Raw genomic sequence first — 18,330 nt, 5'->3', positions numbered from 1 at the left:
CTTCTTCTTCTTCTTTCTGGAATCAGACAGCCCGGCGGTGGCACACGAGGCTAGATAAAGTAACCCGGCGCATTCATTGGTGAAACAAAACCGTAGCACGTTGGAGAACAAATCGTCCCCGTTTGCTTTTGCAGATTTTTCCACAGCTCCGCCGGCGTCCGATGAGCACTGCCGCTTGCGCGTCTATTCTACGTTTTAATTCGGGCGTAAACAGTCATTTCTCCATCGTTTCACGTCCCCAACTTCTTTTTTTTCTTCTTCTTTTTTCCCCGTCTCCGCTCGCTCACTCGCGCGCCCACACGCACGCACTCACGTTAAAAGACAAAACGAGGCTGATTCTTCTCCCCTTTTATTTGATCAAAACGTCGTATTTTTCTTTCATTTTGCTTAACGCCCACGTCCTCCTGCACACACGGGCCGTGGGTTTTTGGATGAAACGCGACAAAAACGTACAAGTTTTTTTTTCTCCCGTGAAAAATTGTAGTTGGTGAAATTTAGTGTAATAATAAACACCCCCCTCCCCTCCCCTCCCCGTTTTAAAAGGTCGCGAAATCCCAGCTGTGTACAAACGCGGGTCACTTTACACCGTGGGGGCACTGTTAAAATGCGACATCTGATCCGTTGCGATTTAATCGTTTGATCGCCTGCTTTTATTTTTATTAATTGATATTTTTCTGGACAGATCAACAATCGCATCCACAAACACAATGCATCATAACACAAGTAGCCAACAAACTCAACTTGTCCTCTCTTCCTGTTTTTAAACAACATACACCCAAACAAAGTAAACATACACACATTTAAAAAAAAACAATTAGACAAGACACATAGCCAATAGAGTCCATATGAATATTCATGCAGAGTAATCATCTTATTTCAATGTCCACATTCCATTTCTGTGACGAATAAGCCCCAGACCTCCTTAAACACCTTCTCTCTACCCACCACTCTATAAGTGACTCGTTCCTATGTTGTCATCTGATACATTGTTATACATTGTTTCATCGCCTGCTTTTTTCTTCTTCTCCTTCTTTTTTTTGGGGGGGGGGGCGGCGGTGGTTACGGACTTGCGCCGCCGTCTCGATTCGAGGACGTCTGCCGGCCGGATGATTGGCGGCTGCATTGTTTCGTAAACGATCCGCGAGGCCCCCATTTTGTTTGGCCGGCGAGCCAATCAATTAAAAGCCCGTCGCCCAATGCGACGGCGCCGCTTTGCCAACAACGGGTTCCCGGATATCTCGCGTGTTCAATCCGCCAGCTCGCCTCACATGTGTCAAACCCAACACAGACGCTCGGTGTTTGTCTCGCCTCCGACACGGGAGCGGGTTTTCGCGAGGCAACCGACGACGGCTTAAACACACGGGGGAGGGGGAAAGGGGGGGGGAGAGACTAGTAAACGACCAAAAGGGAAAGAAGACAAAAACAAAACGCCTTTTTCCACTGGAAGCACGCGATTCTCAAGTAAGTCAACTCGTTGGTCCGTTTGCCGTCACCGTCTGTTTCCAATTATTTTGGTGCGGGGCGCAAAACGAGCACAGATTGTCAAAATGGCTCGTCGGCGACGCAAGCGGCGTTCGCGCTGGCTGGGCTGGCGGGGACTGGGTCGCGTTGCCCCCAGGTTGGGCTTTATGTGATGGCATGTCGGGTTTTGGGAGCCGTTCGGCGAGTGATATTCAAGGTGTGGCTGTGCTTATAAATGCGTCCCAATTCTGCGTGTAAATCAGGGGTTGTTAGTTTTGCTCATAGCCGTGCACAGTTCTCTCTCTCTCTCTCTCTCTCAATGCACGTATAGTCCATGTCAGCCTTAGTCTTTTGACACTGTGTGTCCCACGCCAGCTGTGATTTTGCAAAACTGGGCCGGATCCAGAGAGAACCGAGGAAACTGCACAGTAAATACTGTGTATGCATGCTCTGTAACCTACTGGTTTGTCACCCCCCCACCCCCATCCCCCCAGCCTGCTGACAGCCACTTTATAAACTGGCTCTGCCCCGTAACCCATCATGCAAATCATAGCTACTTGCTCTAACGGCCGGTGTTGCAGTCAGTACCCTCGCTCATCTCTTGTCTCCTGTACCTTTTGGCGTCTTCAAGGGGACCATCTGTTTTAACATGGCGGAGGGAGGCTACGACCCTTGCGAGTGCATCTGCTCCCATGAGTATGCCATGAGGAGACTCATAAACCTGGTAAGTGACCGGGGGGGGGGTGAAAATTCCCCTTTATCCAGAGGGCCTGTTGAGGTTTCATCTATCCTAACCTTGACGTTGTTGTGTCTGTTGAAATCCAAATGAGACTTAATCGTGGGAGGGTTTGGACCGCTACAGCGGATCCAAAGGAAGTTTTGAGAGCCCATGTGAAGAAAACATTTCTTGGGTAAAGTCACGAAGCGGTATCTGTGATTAAATTTAGAGTGAACTAGATGGAAAGTCCCGAGAAGACCGGAGGGGAGAGGGACAAATGGAAGACACACTGAGAGGCTTTGAGACGGCACATCCTGGTTCCTGCTTAATGTTTGTTTTTCACAGCCAAGCAGCTCGGTGCCAGACATGCCAACAGGTTTTTCAGTGCTGCACTGTCAGGTCTGGTTATAAGGGTGCATCCGTCCGTCCTTCATACCAGCAAAGGGAGAGGCGTGAACATGTAGAAGACTGAAACATAGATGGTTGAGATCAGCTCTCTGTCATGGGAATCTTTTAAGACAAATAAAGATATATTTCCCCTAGTTGCCTGTAACCAGGTGGCCTAGTTGGCTCCGGTCTGTGGATTTTAAGAAGCGTGGTGAGCTGTAGTTGGCTCAGCGAAGCTCTCAGGACTTCCTGATTGGGCAGTGGAGGGGAAAGGGTGTTGTCCAAACAACAAAAGCCTCAGTTTGTATTGAAGTTGTCTTGAACAGAACAGCGAAAGAGCAACACGCTGCGCTCTAACGGCTTATTTACATTATCAATGTGGATAAGTGCGACTACTTTTTGTTTTTTTAAGATGGCTTGTGTCCTTTGGGAGCACACACTAACAGGGCTTTTGAGATGCTGTTTGTATAAGTTATATAATTCCATCATACCTACAAAGAAACTGGTTTTAGGGTGTGTGCATTTTGTATACCACCTGTACCTTTTTCCCTCTCGAAAGGAGGCCGGCGGTAACCAGATACTCGGAATGTGAGAATGGAAAGATAATTTCCTCCTACTCCCTTTTTAATGGCTGCTTTCACTTTTTGCTGTCTTACTATATTTCAGCTCAGGCAATCCCAGTCCTACTGTACGGATACAGAGTGCCTTCAGGAAAGTACGCATCTCCTCATGGGGTTCACCCTGGACATGGTCTCATAACCTCACATTTGTAGAGATGCATTGACACATGGCCTCACGCTCACATCGCTAATTTAAAATGTTTGTGTGAATGTTGCGATGTCGGTGTCATCACGCGATTACGTCTTTGTCTCTTTAGTTCCCGGTCCCAGTGGACTAGCTGAAGGAGACGGAGACCTGACCCTCCCCATGGTTCTGATGGGCTGGATGGTGTTGGCCCTGCTCCTCTTCCTGTTCCGTCCACCTGGCCTTAGGGGTCCACGTCCCACAGGCAAACCTACTGGCCCTCACAATGTCAGTTTGCACTACAAGCATACCTTTAGTCACTCTTCTCGTTTTCTAATGTGTGTTTCTTTATCTTAGCTCGGCCGCCACTAATGAACTGATGATTGAAAGAGCACCTGGAGTCATTTTTGATTAATTTCCAAAGTGTCCCCGGCATGTAAGAAGTCAATATTTGTGAAATGTTTTATTTTCCCCTACAGAAAGCATCATTAAATCTTTTTTGATTATTTCCAACCAGCCTGAACTTCTCAGTGCAACACTTAGTCTGCCACGTTGAGTATGTTGGTGTTGATAAGCCATGATTGACTGGCAGGACCATCAGTCTTACAACCCCCCTCCCCTGCCTACCTGCATCTAGGATGAAACTCAACTTTGAGATGTGGCACACATAGCATGCAACCAGCATGTCCTGTCCATGTCTTCTTTTCTAGGCTCACCCCGGCAGCAGCATCACCACTAACCACAACAAAACTTTAACCCTGAACTTAACCACTACCTCACTTCGACCCTAAACTTGACCCCACTACCTAACCTCAAGCCTAAACTTAACCACTGTAACTGGTTGCCATCGCTACTGTATGAAAATTGACTTTTGCATAATCGTTATGATGTTAATCAGCAGTCCTCATCGGTAACGACGCCACCAAAGAAGTAAAAAGTCGTGCTCGCGCCTCAGTGACGTGCCCCTGGGACTCCACCCTAAGAGGCCCCGTAGATAAGACTGTTGACTTTCTTGGTGTTATAACTGACTCCGGTCTCCTCCACTCCACCAAACGTCTTGCCCCGTCTACCTGGATCCAGGGCTTGGTTCCGCCCCTCCAACCTGGCCAGCACCTCATTTGTGTGAGCAAGGGATTTTGCAGAACTCCAGTTTGGAATATTGGTCCGAAGGATTTGACGTCAAGACATGACGGAAGTAAAAGACGTCTTCCGAGACTTGTTGATTTTTTCGAGTTGGAAGCGTGGATCTACAAACATCGCAAAGTAACCGTCAGCATATTGTGACTTTTACTTCCTTGTGTTTGACTTGTTATTGCAGAAATCCACAATGTAAAGTTGTGGAAATAAGTATTTTGACTGCATTTTCTCTTTAACAGTTGTTAAAAAAAAAAGGCATTTAGAGGACTGAAAACCATCGATTTGACATATTTCCAAGTGAATGGAAGGGTCAGGTGGGATTTTGTGAAGGGAGGGAGTTTGATTTGACTAACGGCCAATAACAGTGTTTGCAGAAGAATGTGGACCTTGATATGCTATTTGCTAGTTTAAGTTTGGTGTTAGATCCCTTGTCTTCTCTCAACCTTGCTCCGCATTCATTGGACGTTTTTGTTGGGGTACACCCGCAAGCGAAGGGTGAAAAATTATTAATACAAACAAAAAATAAATTGTGTGAATTGCTAGAGCCTAGTGTTAAATATGTGTATTAAGTGCAGATGAGAGATGACAAGAAGGAAAATACCTTTTTTCACATCGTGGGACCTTGTTGAATTTCTTGCAACAACAACAAAATGGAGGAATGGGGCAGTAGTAATGGTAACTGCTGCATTTGTCGCCATTAGTCGCCAGCCGCTTCTTTTCACCTGACAGTGAGGAGTTTCACCCGGGGGACGTAGCACGTGGGAGGATCACACTATCCCCCCCCCACTTCCCCCTCCCCCTGAACAGGCACCCCGACCAACTAGTGTAGCGACCACGACACATACCCACATCCGGCTTCCCACCCGCAGACACGGCCAATTGTGTCTGTAGGGATGCCTGGCCAAGCCAGAGGCAACACGGAGATTCAAACCGGCGATCCCTGCGTTGCTATGCAACAGAATAGACTGCTATGCTACCGGGACACCCTTGCATTTGTCCTTTTTCGATATCTGGTGTTGATGCCGAATGTTGATGCAGTCTACCTTGGCTTACAATTGCATCTTTATTGCGCCTTGAAAACCGATCACAAGCTCAACATTACCAGTTCAATAATCTAGCCAAACCTAAAACAAAATGTACTTATGTAGTCCCAATGTCTGAGCACAGTTCAAGCGGGGACTATTTATGTGTTGACATGAAAATCTAGACACTAAAGATCAACTTGTGTGGATGATGTCTAAAAGATTGTCTTTATTGTTGCTCGCAAATGGAGATGCTTGTTGTTTTGCCACTGTAGACTTCACCACAGAGAGTATTCTCCTCTAGGGTGGCTTTTCAGTTGACCTCGTTTGTTGTTGTCTTTGGTTGCAGAGCCATAACCAAGAGCCCCCGGCACCACCTGTTGACTAGCAGTGGAGCCAGAGAACAAGTGCTCAACCCCTCCATCTTGACTGCACCAACAGCTAGCTACTACGACCAAGACTGTCAAAATCTGTCAGCGTTCATTTAAATTGTCTCTTGCTCTTTCCTTTTTCTAATCCCTGGTTATTGTGGGTGGGGCGTTGGGATCCGCTGCTGCTCTGTTGGACCCGTCTGTTAATTGTCACTCAAGTTACACTTGTTAAATCGAAAGGAATGAAATTATTTCTCTCGACCTGTCACATTTATCCCACCCGACGCCGGCGAAGGTTTTTACTGATGAGATTTGAACATGAAGTCAAAATGAAGGAATAACATCACATGGGGTGAAAGATGAGGAGACTACCGTTTCCATTTTTGGGCAATTAGATTGTTGTTTCAGCGCATGCTCAACAGTAGGGGATCAGGGTTCTTCAACGTATACCAGATACATTCCCCTTTTTGAAGTCACGCCACTCATTAGTGCCTGTTACGATTTCATACGAGACAATATTGCAATTGTTTATCTAAAATAGTGCCATATTTGAATTGTATACTTAATTTTTTTTTTTTTTACCCCAGCATATGGAATTGAACATAAAGGAGTGTGTTTTTGTGCAGATTGCAACTAGGTGAACGATAAACGGGGGTCCAAGAAAATTATGGTTACTCAAAAGCGGTCCTAGAGTTCTTCATGGTAACCCTGCGTAGGTAGGCCTGCCTGTAGTTACTCAACCAGTCAGCACTTATGTCAGATTTGGCACATTGGACATAATTAAGTGCTTTGATATGATTGGTTGAGTAACTATGAGCAGGCCTTACCTATGAATAATTCAAACTATGGGTAAAATGGAGTACTTGCTTGAGAGTCATTTGGGACAGTAAATTTGGAATAAGTAAATGAGTACTATCAGTGGATTATTATGGTAAAACTATCATTGCTTGATACTTAATATATAGAATGGGTTCAAAATTCTTGGCTGGAACATTTACAATGTAGAAATTATACTTGACACAAATTTTACTTTTGTAATATACTCACTCTCTCGCTCGCTCGCTCTCGCTATTTCTCCCCTCTCTCGCGCTCTATATATATATATATGTGTGTATATTGTATATATATGCACAATGTGTGTATATATATATATATAATCAGTAAAATGGAAAAAACTAGCAGTAATAAATGTATAGAGACACTGTCTACTTAGTAGCTAAATGTAAGATTTAGTCATTTTTGTCATGGTATGTTAATTCCTTTGGCTGATGTGTTGTCCTGATTGTATGTTTTTGATGATCTTGAGACTAGGACTGATGTGGTTTGGCATTACATTTATAGATCCCATTTCCTACTTGAAAGCTGAATATAGTATGCTGGAATAGTAAATATGACAGGGATTTGAAAAGAAAAATTGTCTTGGAACTTTGTACCAGTCCATGTGTGACACTAAAACTTGAGATGAAATCTGAAGAGGAGGGGGGGGGGGAAATTTGGCTGGTGTGGTGAGAAGATCAGGTCGTTTCCAAGCTGTGATCCTAATGAGAGGGGAGCTATGAAAGATTGCACAGTTGAAATCTTCTCTCTGATCCACTTGTTGGCCAGCTTTGTTTCTAGTATGGGGACAGGTTGCGTGCCAGGACTTAGTCATTACTGACTTCACCTAATGTACCGTTAAGCAAAATCAGTCATTCATTTTTCACGCAGGTAGAGATTTGTAGAACTCTGAGCCCATTTCAAATGTATTTGTAGATGTATTTTGGAGGGGGTCATACTCTGATCTTGGAACGCTCTTCTTGTCTTTGCTATGGGAATGTGGCCATGAATCAAGTGAAACATTCCAGGTCGGAGAAAAGATTTGTCCTTAACATCAGGTTGCTCTGTGCGAAAGACGTAACATTTGCAAGCCTATGGGAATGGTCTAAATCAGGTGCCATGAAAGTTCATTAGCCACTTAAAAAAAAAAAAAGTTTGGGAGTTTGTTGCAATAATCTATAGTAGATGTATTTCCTTGGTGAGTCAGGCTACATTTAAATTCCCTAAACTACTCCTCTCCTGTTGATTTCTCTCAGCTTTGTCAGTAAACCTCTGCTGTGGGGTAAGAGGGAAGGGACACGGCCAAATATAAAAGGAAACCGTCGTTAAATTGTTGACATGAACACGATATACATGGACTTTTATCTGATCACACAGGAGGCCTCAGTTAACACTGTAATTACTAATCCAAGATAAAGGGCTCCAACTATGCACTTTTGCTAACAAAACAAATAAAAGTTAAACAGACCGGTGTTGCTTTGGTGTATTCTGTTGCCAAAAAAAAAAATGTCTTTGTTATTCCTAAACTCAAAGATATACATTGGTAACCATGAAAAAGGAAGCTACACTGATGAGCCAAAACATTATGACCACTCAGGTGAACTGAACAACGGTCATACCCAAACAAGGGCACATGTCAGGGTCTGGGTAGGCTAGATGGTTAGCGAACAACCAGTTCTCGTGGTCACCGCGTTGGATGCAGCAGAAATGGGCAGGAGTAAAGACCTGAGCCACTTTAACAAGGGCCAAATTGTTCGGGCCAGACGACTGGGTCACAGCATCTCTGAAACGGCAAGGCTTGTGGGGTGCTCCCGGCCAGCAGTAGTGAGTAGCTACTGACGGTGGTCCGAGGAGGGACAAACCAACGAAGGGTGCTGGGCGCCCGGGGCTCATTGATGCTTGAGGGCAACAGAGGCTAACCAGTCTGGTCCGAACTGACAGAAGGTCTATTGCAGCACGAGTCAGAAATTTTTAATGATGGTTACGGTCATGGGTGGATTACCAATCGAGCCTACCAGGCCCAGGGGCGACAATACACAGTGCAGCGAAGCAAATTTTGTGCAGCACATTTCATACACTGCGGGGCAGTTCAGTGGGCCCTATAGAGTAACAAAAATACAGTAATGATGAAAGATTTGAAATTAAAAAGTGCAAAAGTACAGACAAGAGGTGCAAAAACTAAGATACTTAAAAAGTAATTAGTGCAGTTCAAATCAAGTGAAATAGAGAGATGAAAACACTCCCACTTTTAGATGCACACAGCGAACCCATATGTTTTTCTTGAATTTTCTTATCTTCTGTCCTTCCTGATTCTACTCTTGATCTTAAGGCCGTGGGAACTAGGAGTGTTGAGGGTGCTGCAGCACCCAGGAGCGAAATGTAGACAAACTCTTCTTCTTTCGGCTGCTCCCGTCAGGGGTCACCACAACGGATCATCCGTTTCCATCTCTTCCTGTCCTCTGCATCTTCCTCTGTCACACCAGCCACCTGCATCTCCTCCCTCACCACATCCATAAACCTCCTCTTTGGCCTTCCTCTTCTCCTCTTCCCTGGCAGCTCCATATTCAGCATCCTTCTCCCAATATATCCAGCATCTCTCCTCCACGCGTGTCCAAGCCATCTCAATCTTGCCTCTCCTGCTTTGTCTCCAAATCGTCCAACCTGAGCTGTCCCTCTTAATATAATCGTTCCTAATCCTGTCCTTCTTCGTCTCTCTCAGTGAACATTTCAGCCTCTTCAACTCTGCCACCTCCAGCTCCGCCTCCTGTCTTTTCATCAGTGCCACCGTCTCCAAACCATATAACATAGCTGGTCTCACAACCATCTTGTAAACCTTCCCTTTAACTCTTGCTGGTACCCTTCTGTCGCAAATCACTCCTGACACTCTTCTCCACCCACTCCACCCTGCCTGCACTCTCTTCTTCACCTCTTTTCTGCACTCCCCGTTGCTTTGGACAGTTGACCTCAAGTATTTAAACTCATACGCCTTTGCCACCTCTACTCCTTGCATCCTCACCACTCCACTGTCCTCCCTCTCATTCACACACATGTATTCTGTCAGTTCCGTCACGAGCAGTTGAGAAGTGTATTTTCCAAACACTGCATCTCGGTTGCTTTCAACCCCAAAAACACCCTGCGCCAGAAGTTGGCCCATCCCAAGGATCAGGTCCCCTGGAACAAACAAAGCAATATATGCAACTATTCCCTAGTCCTCTGTGAATAGCACACATGGCCATCGAAACTCTAGTTAATGGTCATTTTGCATATGAAACCGATCGCTGGTTTCGGTTGTGACGCAACTGTGCCAGTTTCGGTCATTATGCAACTGTATTTTTTATTGTCTTCTCCTGGATCGCCACCTTACCGTGGTGGAGAAGCTTGCATGGACCAATGATCTCAAGAGCTATGCCGCCCGGAGCTTGGCTCCTGGTAGGATCACCAAAGGCGGATCGGTCAAGGGGGAGGTCAGGTTCTAGATGAATCGCGATCCACCAAATACCTCAACGACAGAACTGGCAGAGGATGTCTCCATGTCACAACATCAGTGAAGGTGGATGAAAGCTGCAAAAGAGGGTGGTCTCCAATCATCTTGGTTCTCCATGCCATTGGACTCTGGCCACCCCCTGCCAAGGACTGTGTGGTAGCTGCAGGCGCATCAGCCACTCCGTGTAAAAAGCTGTCACGTGCAGGTGTCCTCCCATTATGTGGCTCTAGGATCAGCCTCTTAAGGACCCAGAGGGACCCAGAGGGAGGACGGTCATACTCGACCCTGAGTGACCGCCGATGATGATGATTGTTTGTTAAGGTTGGGGATACCTGCAGTCAGCTGAGACTGACAAAGTCACTTAGATGAGGGATGAAACGTTTATCCCACTAAATGTGTCCAGATGAACTGATTCAACTTTCTGGGACACTTTAGTGAGTTTCACAATGCTAATGAGGCCTCATTGCATATAGAGGGCATTGAACAGTTAAACCTTTGGTCGGGGGGCACAGAATACGGAAACTTAACCAAAGGGGAGCTTTTGGATCCATCAATGTATCCTGGTCTCAATAAGGATATTGACTTTACATCCATCCATCCATTCCAGGCTAGCTAAACTTAGACTCATTTCAATCAGCTCTAAATGAATTTAAAATGAGAAAGAAAAAAAAATTTTAGAAAATAACCTCAGTAAATAGAGAGGATGAGGGGAAATCTTGCCGTCGTTTTGACATAACTGTCAGTTTTCAACTTAAAGGTAAAAAGAAAATCATGGGGATGATTTCTTCATTCCCTTGTACTCCCTGATGGAATCTGAGCTGGACTTCTTTGCCTATTGATGTCATCGTTTTCACAATATTTCTACTTCAAATACTTTTTCTTTACCTGGTTTTGCATTTCTTTGCATTCAGTAGCGAGGAAGAAAGGTGAAGATTTGTGGAAAACAGAAATTGCTTTAATAGCTTAGATTTGAAACTAATATTACTCAACTTGACATGCGTTTAGGCTGCAATGTGTCAACAAACTGCAAGAATCAAACACAGTTGTTAAAAACTAGGGGGGCATAATGAGTCTGAGGGGGCGCATACGGGAGCATGGTGAGTCTGAATATCTAACAGAGCTGTACATACAGGTGTACTATTGCCAGATGAAATAGGGGACATCTGACTATGTAACTCACTAGTGCAGGAAAATAACATACTTAAATAATCAAATCCACAATGACCTTTCCTATGACAAATTCTACTGTAATTTATTTTCATTGTTTGTTTATAAACATTTCCTAATGAATTAGGCAAGCTTTTTGCTTTTAGTTAATTTCACTTTTTTTCTTTCGTCATTTACTTGAAGTCTTCATCATAACAGACAGTGGCCTATGGAAACAAAACCCCCCTACAATACTGTAAACTACTAATAAGACGCGTTAGCCCCTAGCTAACGGGTCTGCCCCTTTCGCCGAGCGGTTAGCGATGTCGCCTTGTGGTGCAGTACACCTCGTATCGAATCCCGCACCGGGCAAGAAAATAACCGGTTACAATACAATGCTCTTCATCATCCACAACTGTTCCACCATACCTGACAAAAAGGTAAACACAAATAAATGTGAAGAAATATGTGAGATAAGTAGGTCGGGTGGGCGTTTTGAAAGAGTGCGTAAACTCCCCGTAGGACCGGTCTACCCGGCGTTGCGCAAGACCGATTTTGTTTTGATTCGCGTACCGCGGGTGCTTTTGTTTTGAAAACGCCGGGGCGGAAGTTTCCCCTGGGTCGCTTCACGTCGCTCGGGCTAGCTGGTACTGCTCTGGCGGAGGTGCCGCGGGGAGTAACGTCGAGGCGAAGGGAGCGGGGTCCGCCGCTACAGAAAGTTGGGAGCCGGCGTTTGACGTCGTTGTCTGTCGATGACTTTCTTATCCTTGTCCGAAAGACCTCGTGGACAAGAGTTTCCCGGAGCGATAGTGGTTGTGGGAATATAACTCTTATCTGGAGAACCAGCCGGACTGCGCTTTCTTGGAAGTTGTCGAGTTGGCAAAGGTAAAGTCAGTTGGGCTAGCTGGTGTTTGCTAGCTAGCCTGAGCCTGACGCTCATTCATTTGCCTTTTGTTTCAGCATGTTCACTTCACAGACGTGGGTTCAACGCGGAGTACAGCGTTATCGTGACACATTGCACCCACAAATTGAGCGTAGTAGTGATTTTACGTTGAGCCGTGTAGAACCTGGGCGGACTGGCACAAGGGGGTTCTCTATTTCTCTCCAGGCTGTAACCTACGTGGCTCGCTGTAATGAAAGGCTCTTTATCCGTCGTTTGGCCGATCTCTGCGGGTGGGGGTGGAGAAGCGCTTATGTCCCAACTTTGAGTCTGATCTTTTTTTTATATATGTTTGGAGGAAATATGCTGTTTCAAGTCGCTCGAGTCAAGTATGTAGTTTAATTTTTGATATATTGTTAAAAAAAAACAACACACAGCTTAGTGCAGTGTTTCTCAACCGGGGGTCCGCGGACCCCTAGTGGTCCGTGGTGTAATTGCAAGGGGTCCGTGAAAATAAAATATCTTTAAAAAAAGATCCTATGACATTTATAGAAATAGGATTATTTTACTCAAATGTGACTGAGTCCTTTATCTACCTAAACTATAAAGGGTAACAGGACTTTTTTTCTGTAATTACATCTGTTTCACAAGTGTAATTTATTGTATTTTAATAAGAGATCTCGCTCCCGTTTGCATTGTTAAAAGTTACTGCATAAAAATTCTGTTGTTACATATATCTGAAAGTTACTGAATACATATTCTGTTTTGTTACATATATCTGAAAGTTACTGCATAAGAATTCTGTTTTGTTAACTATATCTAAGTTACAACTGAAAGCTCTTATTTTTACCCCAAAGAGTGATAAATGCTATAATGCAATTTAAAATGCAGTTTCTACTGTTTCTATCAAATTGCAACCCCCCTCCCCCAAGATCAGGTGGAGGGGTCCTCAGGATAGATCAAAAATACGCAGGGGGTCCAGGACCCCAAAAAGGTTGAGAACCACTGGCTTAGTGGGTTACACGTTTAGGATCTGTACTTCTTAGTTGGATCAGTGCTTTTCTTGTCTTCAGTTGCACGGAATGTGCTATTGAAATGTGTGACCTCTCCCTTCCGATCCTCTCTCCTCCAGATGTTTCAGATAAAGAGGATCTGCTGCATCGGGGCAGGGTATGTGGGAGGTCCGACATGCAGTGTGATCGCTCAAATGTGTCCGGAGGTCACAGTGACTGTTGTGGATGTCAACGAGTCAAGAATCAAAGCTTGGAACTCAGATACTCTGCCCATATACGAGGTACGGTACTGCTGTCATTGTCCACACAAGCATAGCCTCATGGTAGCACAAAATGAATGGCTAGTGCCTATGTTCTATGTTAATGAGACTTTGATGTCACTGTGACAGTGAGAATTAATTAATTTCCCTTGTAACTTTCTTCATGCCATATTTCGCTTTTTTCCCCCTGGATTGCTAGCTCTCTATTTAGCCATCACACACACACACACACACACACACACACACACACACCACAACCATCTATCTAGAGATAGTTATGTAACTGAAATCAGTAAAGATTAATCTTGTGAAAGCTCTCAGCAGTCTGGTAACCACTTCAGCGAGTTTTATATCACCGCTCGGCAGTTAAATTTAAGGAAGTAAAGACTGAATCCTTGTAGGCTATAATGAGTTCCAGATCCTTCGATTTCACAACTTCTGCAGTTGTGACATTTACGTTCAGACCATAGCCACAAAATATGGCGTCATGAATGACCAATATTGGTGTAAAGGGTGACTAATGACACAGTCATAGCCCGTTGTTACGCATGTATCTTTCTTTGCTTCATATTTGTGCCATGAATTCCTGTACACACTCTTGACTTACCGTCTCTCGCCTCCCCTCCCCCCATACATCCCTGACTCCCTTTTTTTTCTCTGCTATCCTCCCCCACCTCCCCTTTTTCCCCTCTCTCTCTCTAGCCTGGTCTGAGAGAAGTGGTTGAGTCATGCAGGGGGCGGAATCTGTTTTTCTCCACGGACATAGACTCTGCCATTAGGGAGGCTGACCTCGTCTTTATCTCTGTAAGTCCACCTCGACTGCCCCTTACCTGCCTGCATAGAAGATGCACACCAACACATAAATGTCTCTTTCATATACTAATGATTAAACAATTTCTACTATTGATAGACTGAAGTGATAAATACACATTTACAAAAATATACATGCATAAACAATTGAGTGGAAATGATTGTACCACGTTCTATGCAGGTAAATACCCCTACTAAGACTTATGGCATGGGGAAGGGCCGTGCAGCTGACCTCAAGTTTATCGAGGCGTGTGCCCGACGGATTGTAGAGGTGTCTGATGGTTACAAGATTGTCACAGAGAAGAGCACCGTCCCAGTACGAGCAGCAGAGAGCATCAGACGGATATTTGATGCCAACACCAAACCCAGCCTTGACCTACAGGTTTGTTTGTGTGTGTCTGTGTGTGTCACATAGCCAAATGTATTTTTTTGTCTGCATTTGCAGACAAATTACTCTGTTCTGCCACCATGCATGCTTCTGAAGTCTTAACTATGTGTGAAGGTGCTGTCCAACCCAGAGTTCCTTGCGGAGGGAACGGCAGTACAGGATCTGAAGGAGCCAGATCGTGTCCTGATTGGTGGAGACGAGACAGCTGAAGGTCAAAGGGCAATCAGGGCATTATGTGCCGTCTATGAACACTGGGTCCCTAAGGCACGCATAATAACAACCAACACATGGTCATCCGAGCTCTCCAAACTAGTGAGTATCATTGCACACATTTTTGAATATACTTGCCATGTATTTATTCGGTATGAACCAAAATATTATTGCATTTGTAGGCAGCCAATGCATTCCTGGCCCAGCGAATCAGCAGCATCAACAGCATCAGTGCTCTGTGTGAGGCCACAGGGGCAGATGTAGAGGAGGTTGCTAAGGCTATTGGGATGGACCAGAGAATAGGCAGCAAGTTCCTCAAAGCCAGCATAGGTAAGGACTGTTGACAAATAGCAGACTTAAGAACTATCTGCCTTTTATCTATTTACTCTCTACTTGATCAAAGTGTCGCTTTCCATCTCTTCTCTGTATCACTCCGACCAGGTTTTGGTGGCAGTTGTTTCCAGAAGGATGTGTTAAATCTGGTGTACCTGTGTGAGGCTCTCAACCTCCCAGAAGTGGCCTCCTACTGGCAGCAGGTGGTAATCACACAGAATTGGACAGGACAATGCATTTCATTTCTAATTTCTTTATCTCAGCATTACCACTTTGTTTTTTGGCTCCATCTCAGGTGATAGATATGAATGAGTATCAGAGGAGGAGGTTTGCCTGCAGGATTATTGACTGTCTCTTCAACACTGTCACTGGCAAAAAAATTGCTCTGCTGGGCTTCTCCTTCAAGAAAGACACAGGGGACACCAGGTAAGCCTGTTTCCACATTTCACTCCTTTCTCCTACCCATTATACATTTCCACCTCTTCACTACTTTTTTCTTCTTTTTGTGTGGTCATTAATGTTTTATACCTGCATAGTCATGTTAACCATAAACCCGGGTTGTGTATTGATAAGTGTGTATAAAGGGCCATACCTATCTTTCGAACAATTACCTAGTGAGATGTTTGATCACCTGGTGACCTTTGTAAACAGTCACTCGGCTTAATTCATGGAGCTTTGAAACATACCAACCCATTTTTTGTGCACACGTTTCTGTAACCTTAGGGAGTCCTCTAGTATCTACATCTCTAAGTATCTGATGGATGAGGGGGCCAAGCTTTACATCTATGACCCCAAGGTTCTTAAGGAACAAATCATCCATGACCTCTCCCAGCCCAACATCTCAGAGGACAACCCCCAAAGAGGTACTACTGTCTGTGTGGCCATGTTGACTGGAGTTTTTATGCACACCCCAAATGTTCAAATGGAGGCTTTGAAAGGTTTGGTGATTGGGAGCTGCATAGAAATGTCTGAAAACGTACAGGGAACATTGCTCTGTTTTGATATATTTGACACATTTTATGAATTTTAGACCCACTCTCAGTTCAGACCAAGTGGTGAGCTCTGGAGGTCTTTTTTAAATTAAGACTCCTTTAAGTCAAAATAAATATGATAAAAAGCTTTGATACTTAAGCTTAAGAGGAACTTGTAGATAGAAATCTTCATTGTATTGGGGCAGTTCATACTATATACTGTTGTATGAGTTCATACTCTTTTGTTTAAAAGAAAAAATTTAGGGGCGTCCAGGTGGCGTGATGGTCTATTCCATTGCCTACCAACACGGGGATCGCCAGTTCGAATCCCCATGTTACCTCCGGCTTGGTCGGCCATCCCTACAGACACAATTGGCCATGTCTGCGGGTGGGAAGCCGGATGTGGGTCTGCGTCCTGGTCACTGCACTAGCGCCTCCTCTGGTTGGTCGGGGCGCCTGTTCAGGGGGGGAGGGGGAATGGCGTGATCCTCCCACACGCTATGTCCCCCTGGCGAAACTCCCCACTGTCAGGTGAAAAGAAGCGGCTGGCGACTCCACATGTAGAGGCGAGTAATAGATTAGGTAATAGATAGAGAGTGGGGTAATTGGCCGGATATAATTGGGGAGAAAAAGGGGGGGGGGATTCTGATGCCAGTGATGTCTATATCTATGGAGGAGAGGGATGTGCGGATAATTAGGTTAAGACCCTGATGACTCATTTGACAGTTTGTGTATGTTTATTCAGGTTCCCTGAAGTGAAAGTTTCGTTATAACTAGAGGCAAAAACTGGGTTTACAGGTTTTTTGTTTTTGAATCATTTAATTTTTAAAGGTCAGTTCCGCCTTTACTGTAGCTAATGATGTGATGCAATGATTAGGTGCTCAAAAAGATATGAATATAATTAGGTTAACACCCTGATGACTCATACAACATTGTCAATATGAGTGTTTTATTCTGTTTCCAAGTGTCAGAGCTGGTGACAGTTACTAATGATCCTTATGAGGCCTGCCAAAGTGCACATGCATTGGTCATCTGCACCGAATGGGACATGTTTAAGGTCAGCAAGACGAGCTCTTCTCTTCTGCCATCTTTATCATATGCTTAGTGGTGAATGAAGTATCGGGAAAATAAAGCTGTTTGTTAAATGAATGTGGAACTGCCACTCCTATTTATCCGTAGGAGCTGGATTATGAAAAGATTTATAAGAAGATGCTGAAGCCAGCGTTTATCTTTGATGGTCGGCGAGTGTTAGACCATCTGCACCCTCTTCTGCAGAGCATCGGCTTCCAGGTGAGCAGACAGAGCCTGTCATTTGCTACACTTAAATAAAACACCCATTTCCCAACGAGAGTTGAGGCACACCGTCATGTGTTAACAAAAGTGGGTAGTTTTGTCATTAAAACGAATATGGAAGACGGAGCAGCTTGACTGTAAGTAATGACAATCGTTTGTTGTTGTCTGTCCTCAGATTGAGACCATCGGTAAAAAAGTGACATCAACACGAATCCCCTACACTCCTTCAGCTGTATGCCCTCGAATCATCAGCGAACCTCCCATCAAGAAAGCCAAAGTCTGAAACCAACTCCAGCCCCTCCTTTCTCACACACACGCACACAAACATTCCATTCCCACCCTTTCCACAGCTGGTGTAAACCATTTCAGTTAAGACTCTAAACCTTGCCTTGTTGGCACATGCTTTATGACCACAAGTGGTCATTCAGCTAGTTTCACACTTACCTCGGGTTAAAATGTCAGTTGGGTAGGAGGAGAGGTTTTGAGGCAGAAGGTTAAGATGTTAAGTGTGAACACGGTTGAGGTGTTGAGTCTCCAGTGAGGAACAACATTCCAGGCACGTTGTGCAGTCTTGCATTACATATGTCATGCCTTTGGGGTTTGTTGATCTAACATTTCAAATGCAGCAGTTGCACATGGAAATTGCCCATTGTGGACAGTTTTAAGAGCGGTATCTGATGATTTGTTGAGGAACATCTCATTTCATATAATGTATTAACTCTGTAGTCAAGTATTGTCAAATCAATTGTCAAATTTTATACATTTTTAAAAGTATTTTTATAAACCATCTCCTACTGTACGTCAGTCATGTTATATGTGTGATGTCAAGTGTGTCTGATTGTTTACCAAATGGGCCCATGCAATAAAAAAATGTTCTATCCCAAGT

General features: G+C 44.6%; 2 protein-coding genes across 2 annotated transcripts; both read left to right on the top strand.

Annotated features, from left to right (window-relative positions):
- Nucleotides 1-1,188: 1,188 nt before the first annotated feature.
- On the top strand, nt 1,189-8,124 carry smim14 (small integral membrane protein 14). The gene is made up of 5 exons (XM_056279826.1): nt 1,189-1,461; nt 2,093-2,185; nt 3,233-3,281; nt 3,444-3,598; nt 5,819-8,124. The coding sequence occupies exons 2-5, from the start codon at nt 2,111-2,113 to the stop codon at nt 5,855-5,857; spliced, it is 318 nt and encodes a 105-aa protein (XP_056135801.1). The 5' UTR covers nt 1,189-1,461; nt 2,093-2,110; the 3' UTR covers nt 5,858-8,124.
- A 3,782-nt stretch (nt 8,125-11,906) lies between these two features.
- On the top strand, nt 11,907-18,322 carry ugdh (UDP-glucose 6-dehydrogenase). Its single transcript, XM_056280218.1, has 12 exons — nt 11,907-12,171; nt 13,299-13,460; nt 14,142-14,243; nt 14,431-14,631; nt 14,752-14,949; nt 15,030-15,177; nt 15,289-15,383; nt 15,476-15,606; nt 15,904-16,043; nt 17,117-17,208; nt 17,331-17,441; nt 17,620-18,322. The coding sequence occupies exons 2-12, from the start codon at nt 13,299-13,301 to the stop codon at nt 17,725-17,727; spliced, it is 1,488 nt and encodes a 495-aa protein (XP_056136193.1). The 5' UTR covers nt 11,907-12,171; the 3' UTR covers nt 17,728-18,322.
- The last annotated feature ends 8 nt before the right edge of the window (nt 18,323-18,330 follow it).

Source organism: Lampris incognitus, chromosome 5 (assembly GCF_029633865.1).
Source record: "Lampris incognitus isolate fLamInc1 chromosome 5, fLamInc1.hap2, whole genome shotgun sequence".
In the NCBI taxonomy this organism is placed as follows: Eukaryota; Metazoa; Chordata; class Actinopteri; order Lampriformes; family Lampridae; genus Lampris; species Lampris incognitus.
Note: the sequence above shows the minus strand (reverse complement) of the source record. Positions and strands in the feature narration are given on the sequence as shown.

Coding starts and splice junctions, on each gene's coding strand:
- smim14 (XM_056279826.1), top strand. CDS start 2,111: ATGGCGGAGGGAGGCTACGACCCTTGCGAGTGCATCTGCTCCCATGAG. Junction 2,186..3,232: donor TGAGGAGACTCATAAACCTG/GTAAGTGACCGG, acceptor ACTATATTTCAG/CTCAGGCAATCCCAGTCCTA. Junction 3,282..3,443: donor TACAGAGTGCCTTCAGGAAA/GTACGCATCTCC, acceptor TTGTCTCTTTAG/TTCCCGGTCCCAGTGGACTA.
- ugdh (XM_056280218.1), top strand. CDS start 13,299: ATGTTTCAGATAAAGAGGATCTGCTGCATCGGGGCAGGGTATGTGGGA. Junction 14,950..15,029: donor CATCCGAGCTCTCCAAACTA/GTGAGTATCATT, acceptor TTGCATTTGTAG/GCAGCCAATGCATTCCTGGC. Junction 15,178..15,288: donor GTTCCTCAAAGCCAGCATAG/GTAAGGACTGTT, acceptor CACTCCGACCAG/GTTTTGGTGGCAGTTGTTTC.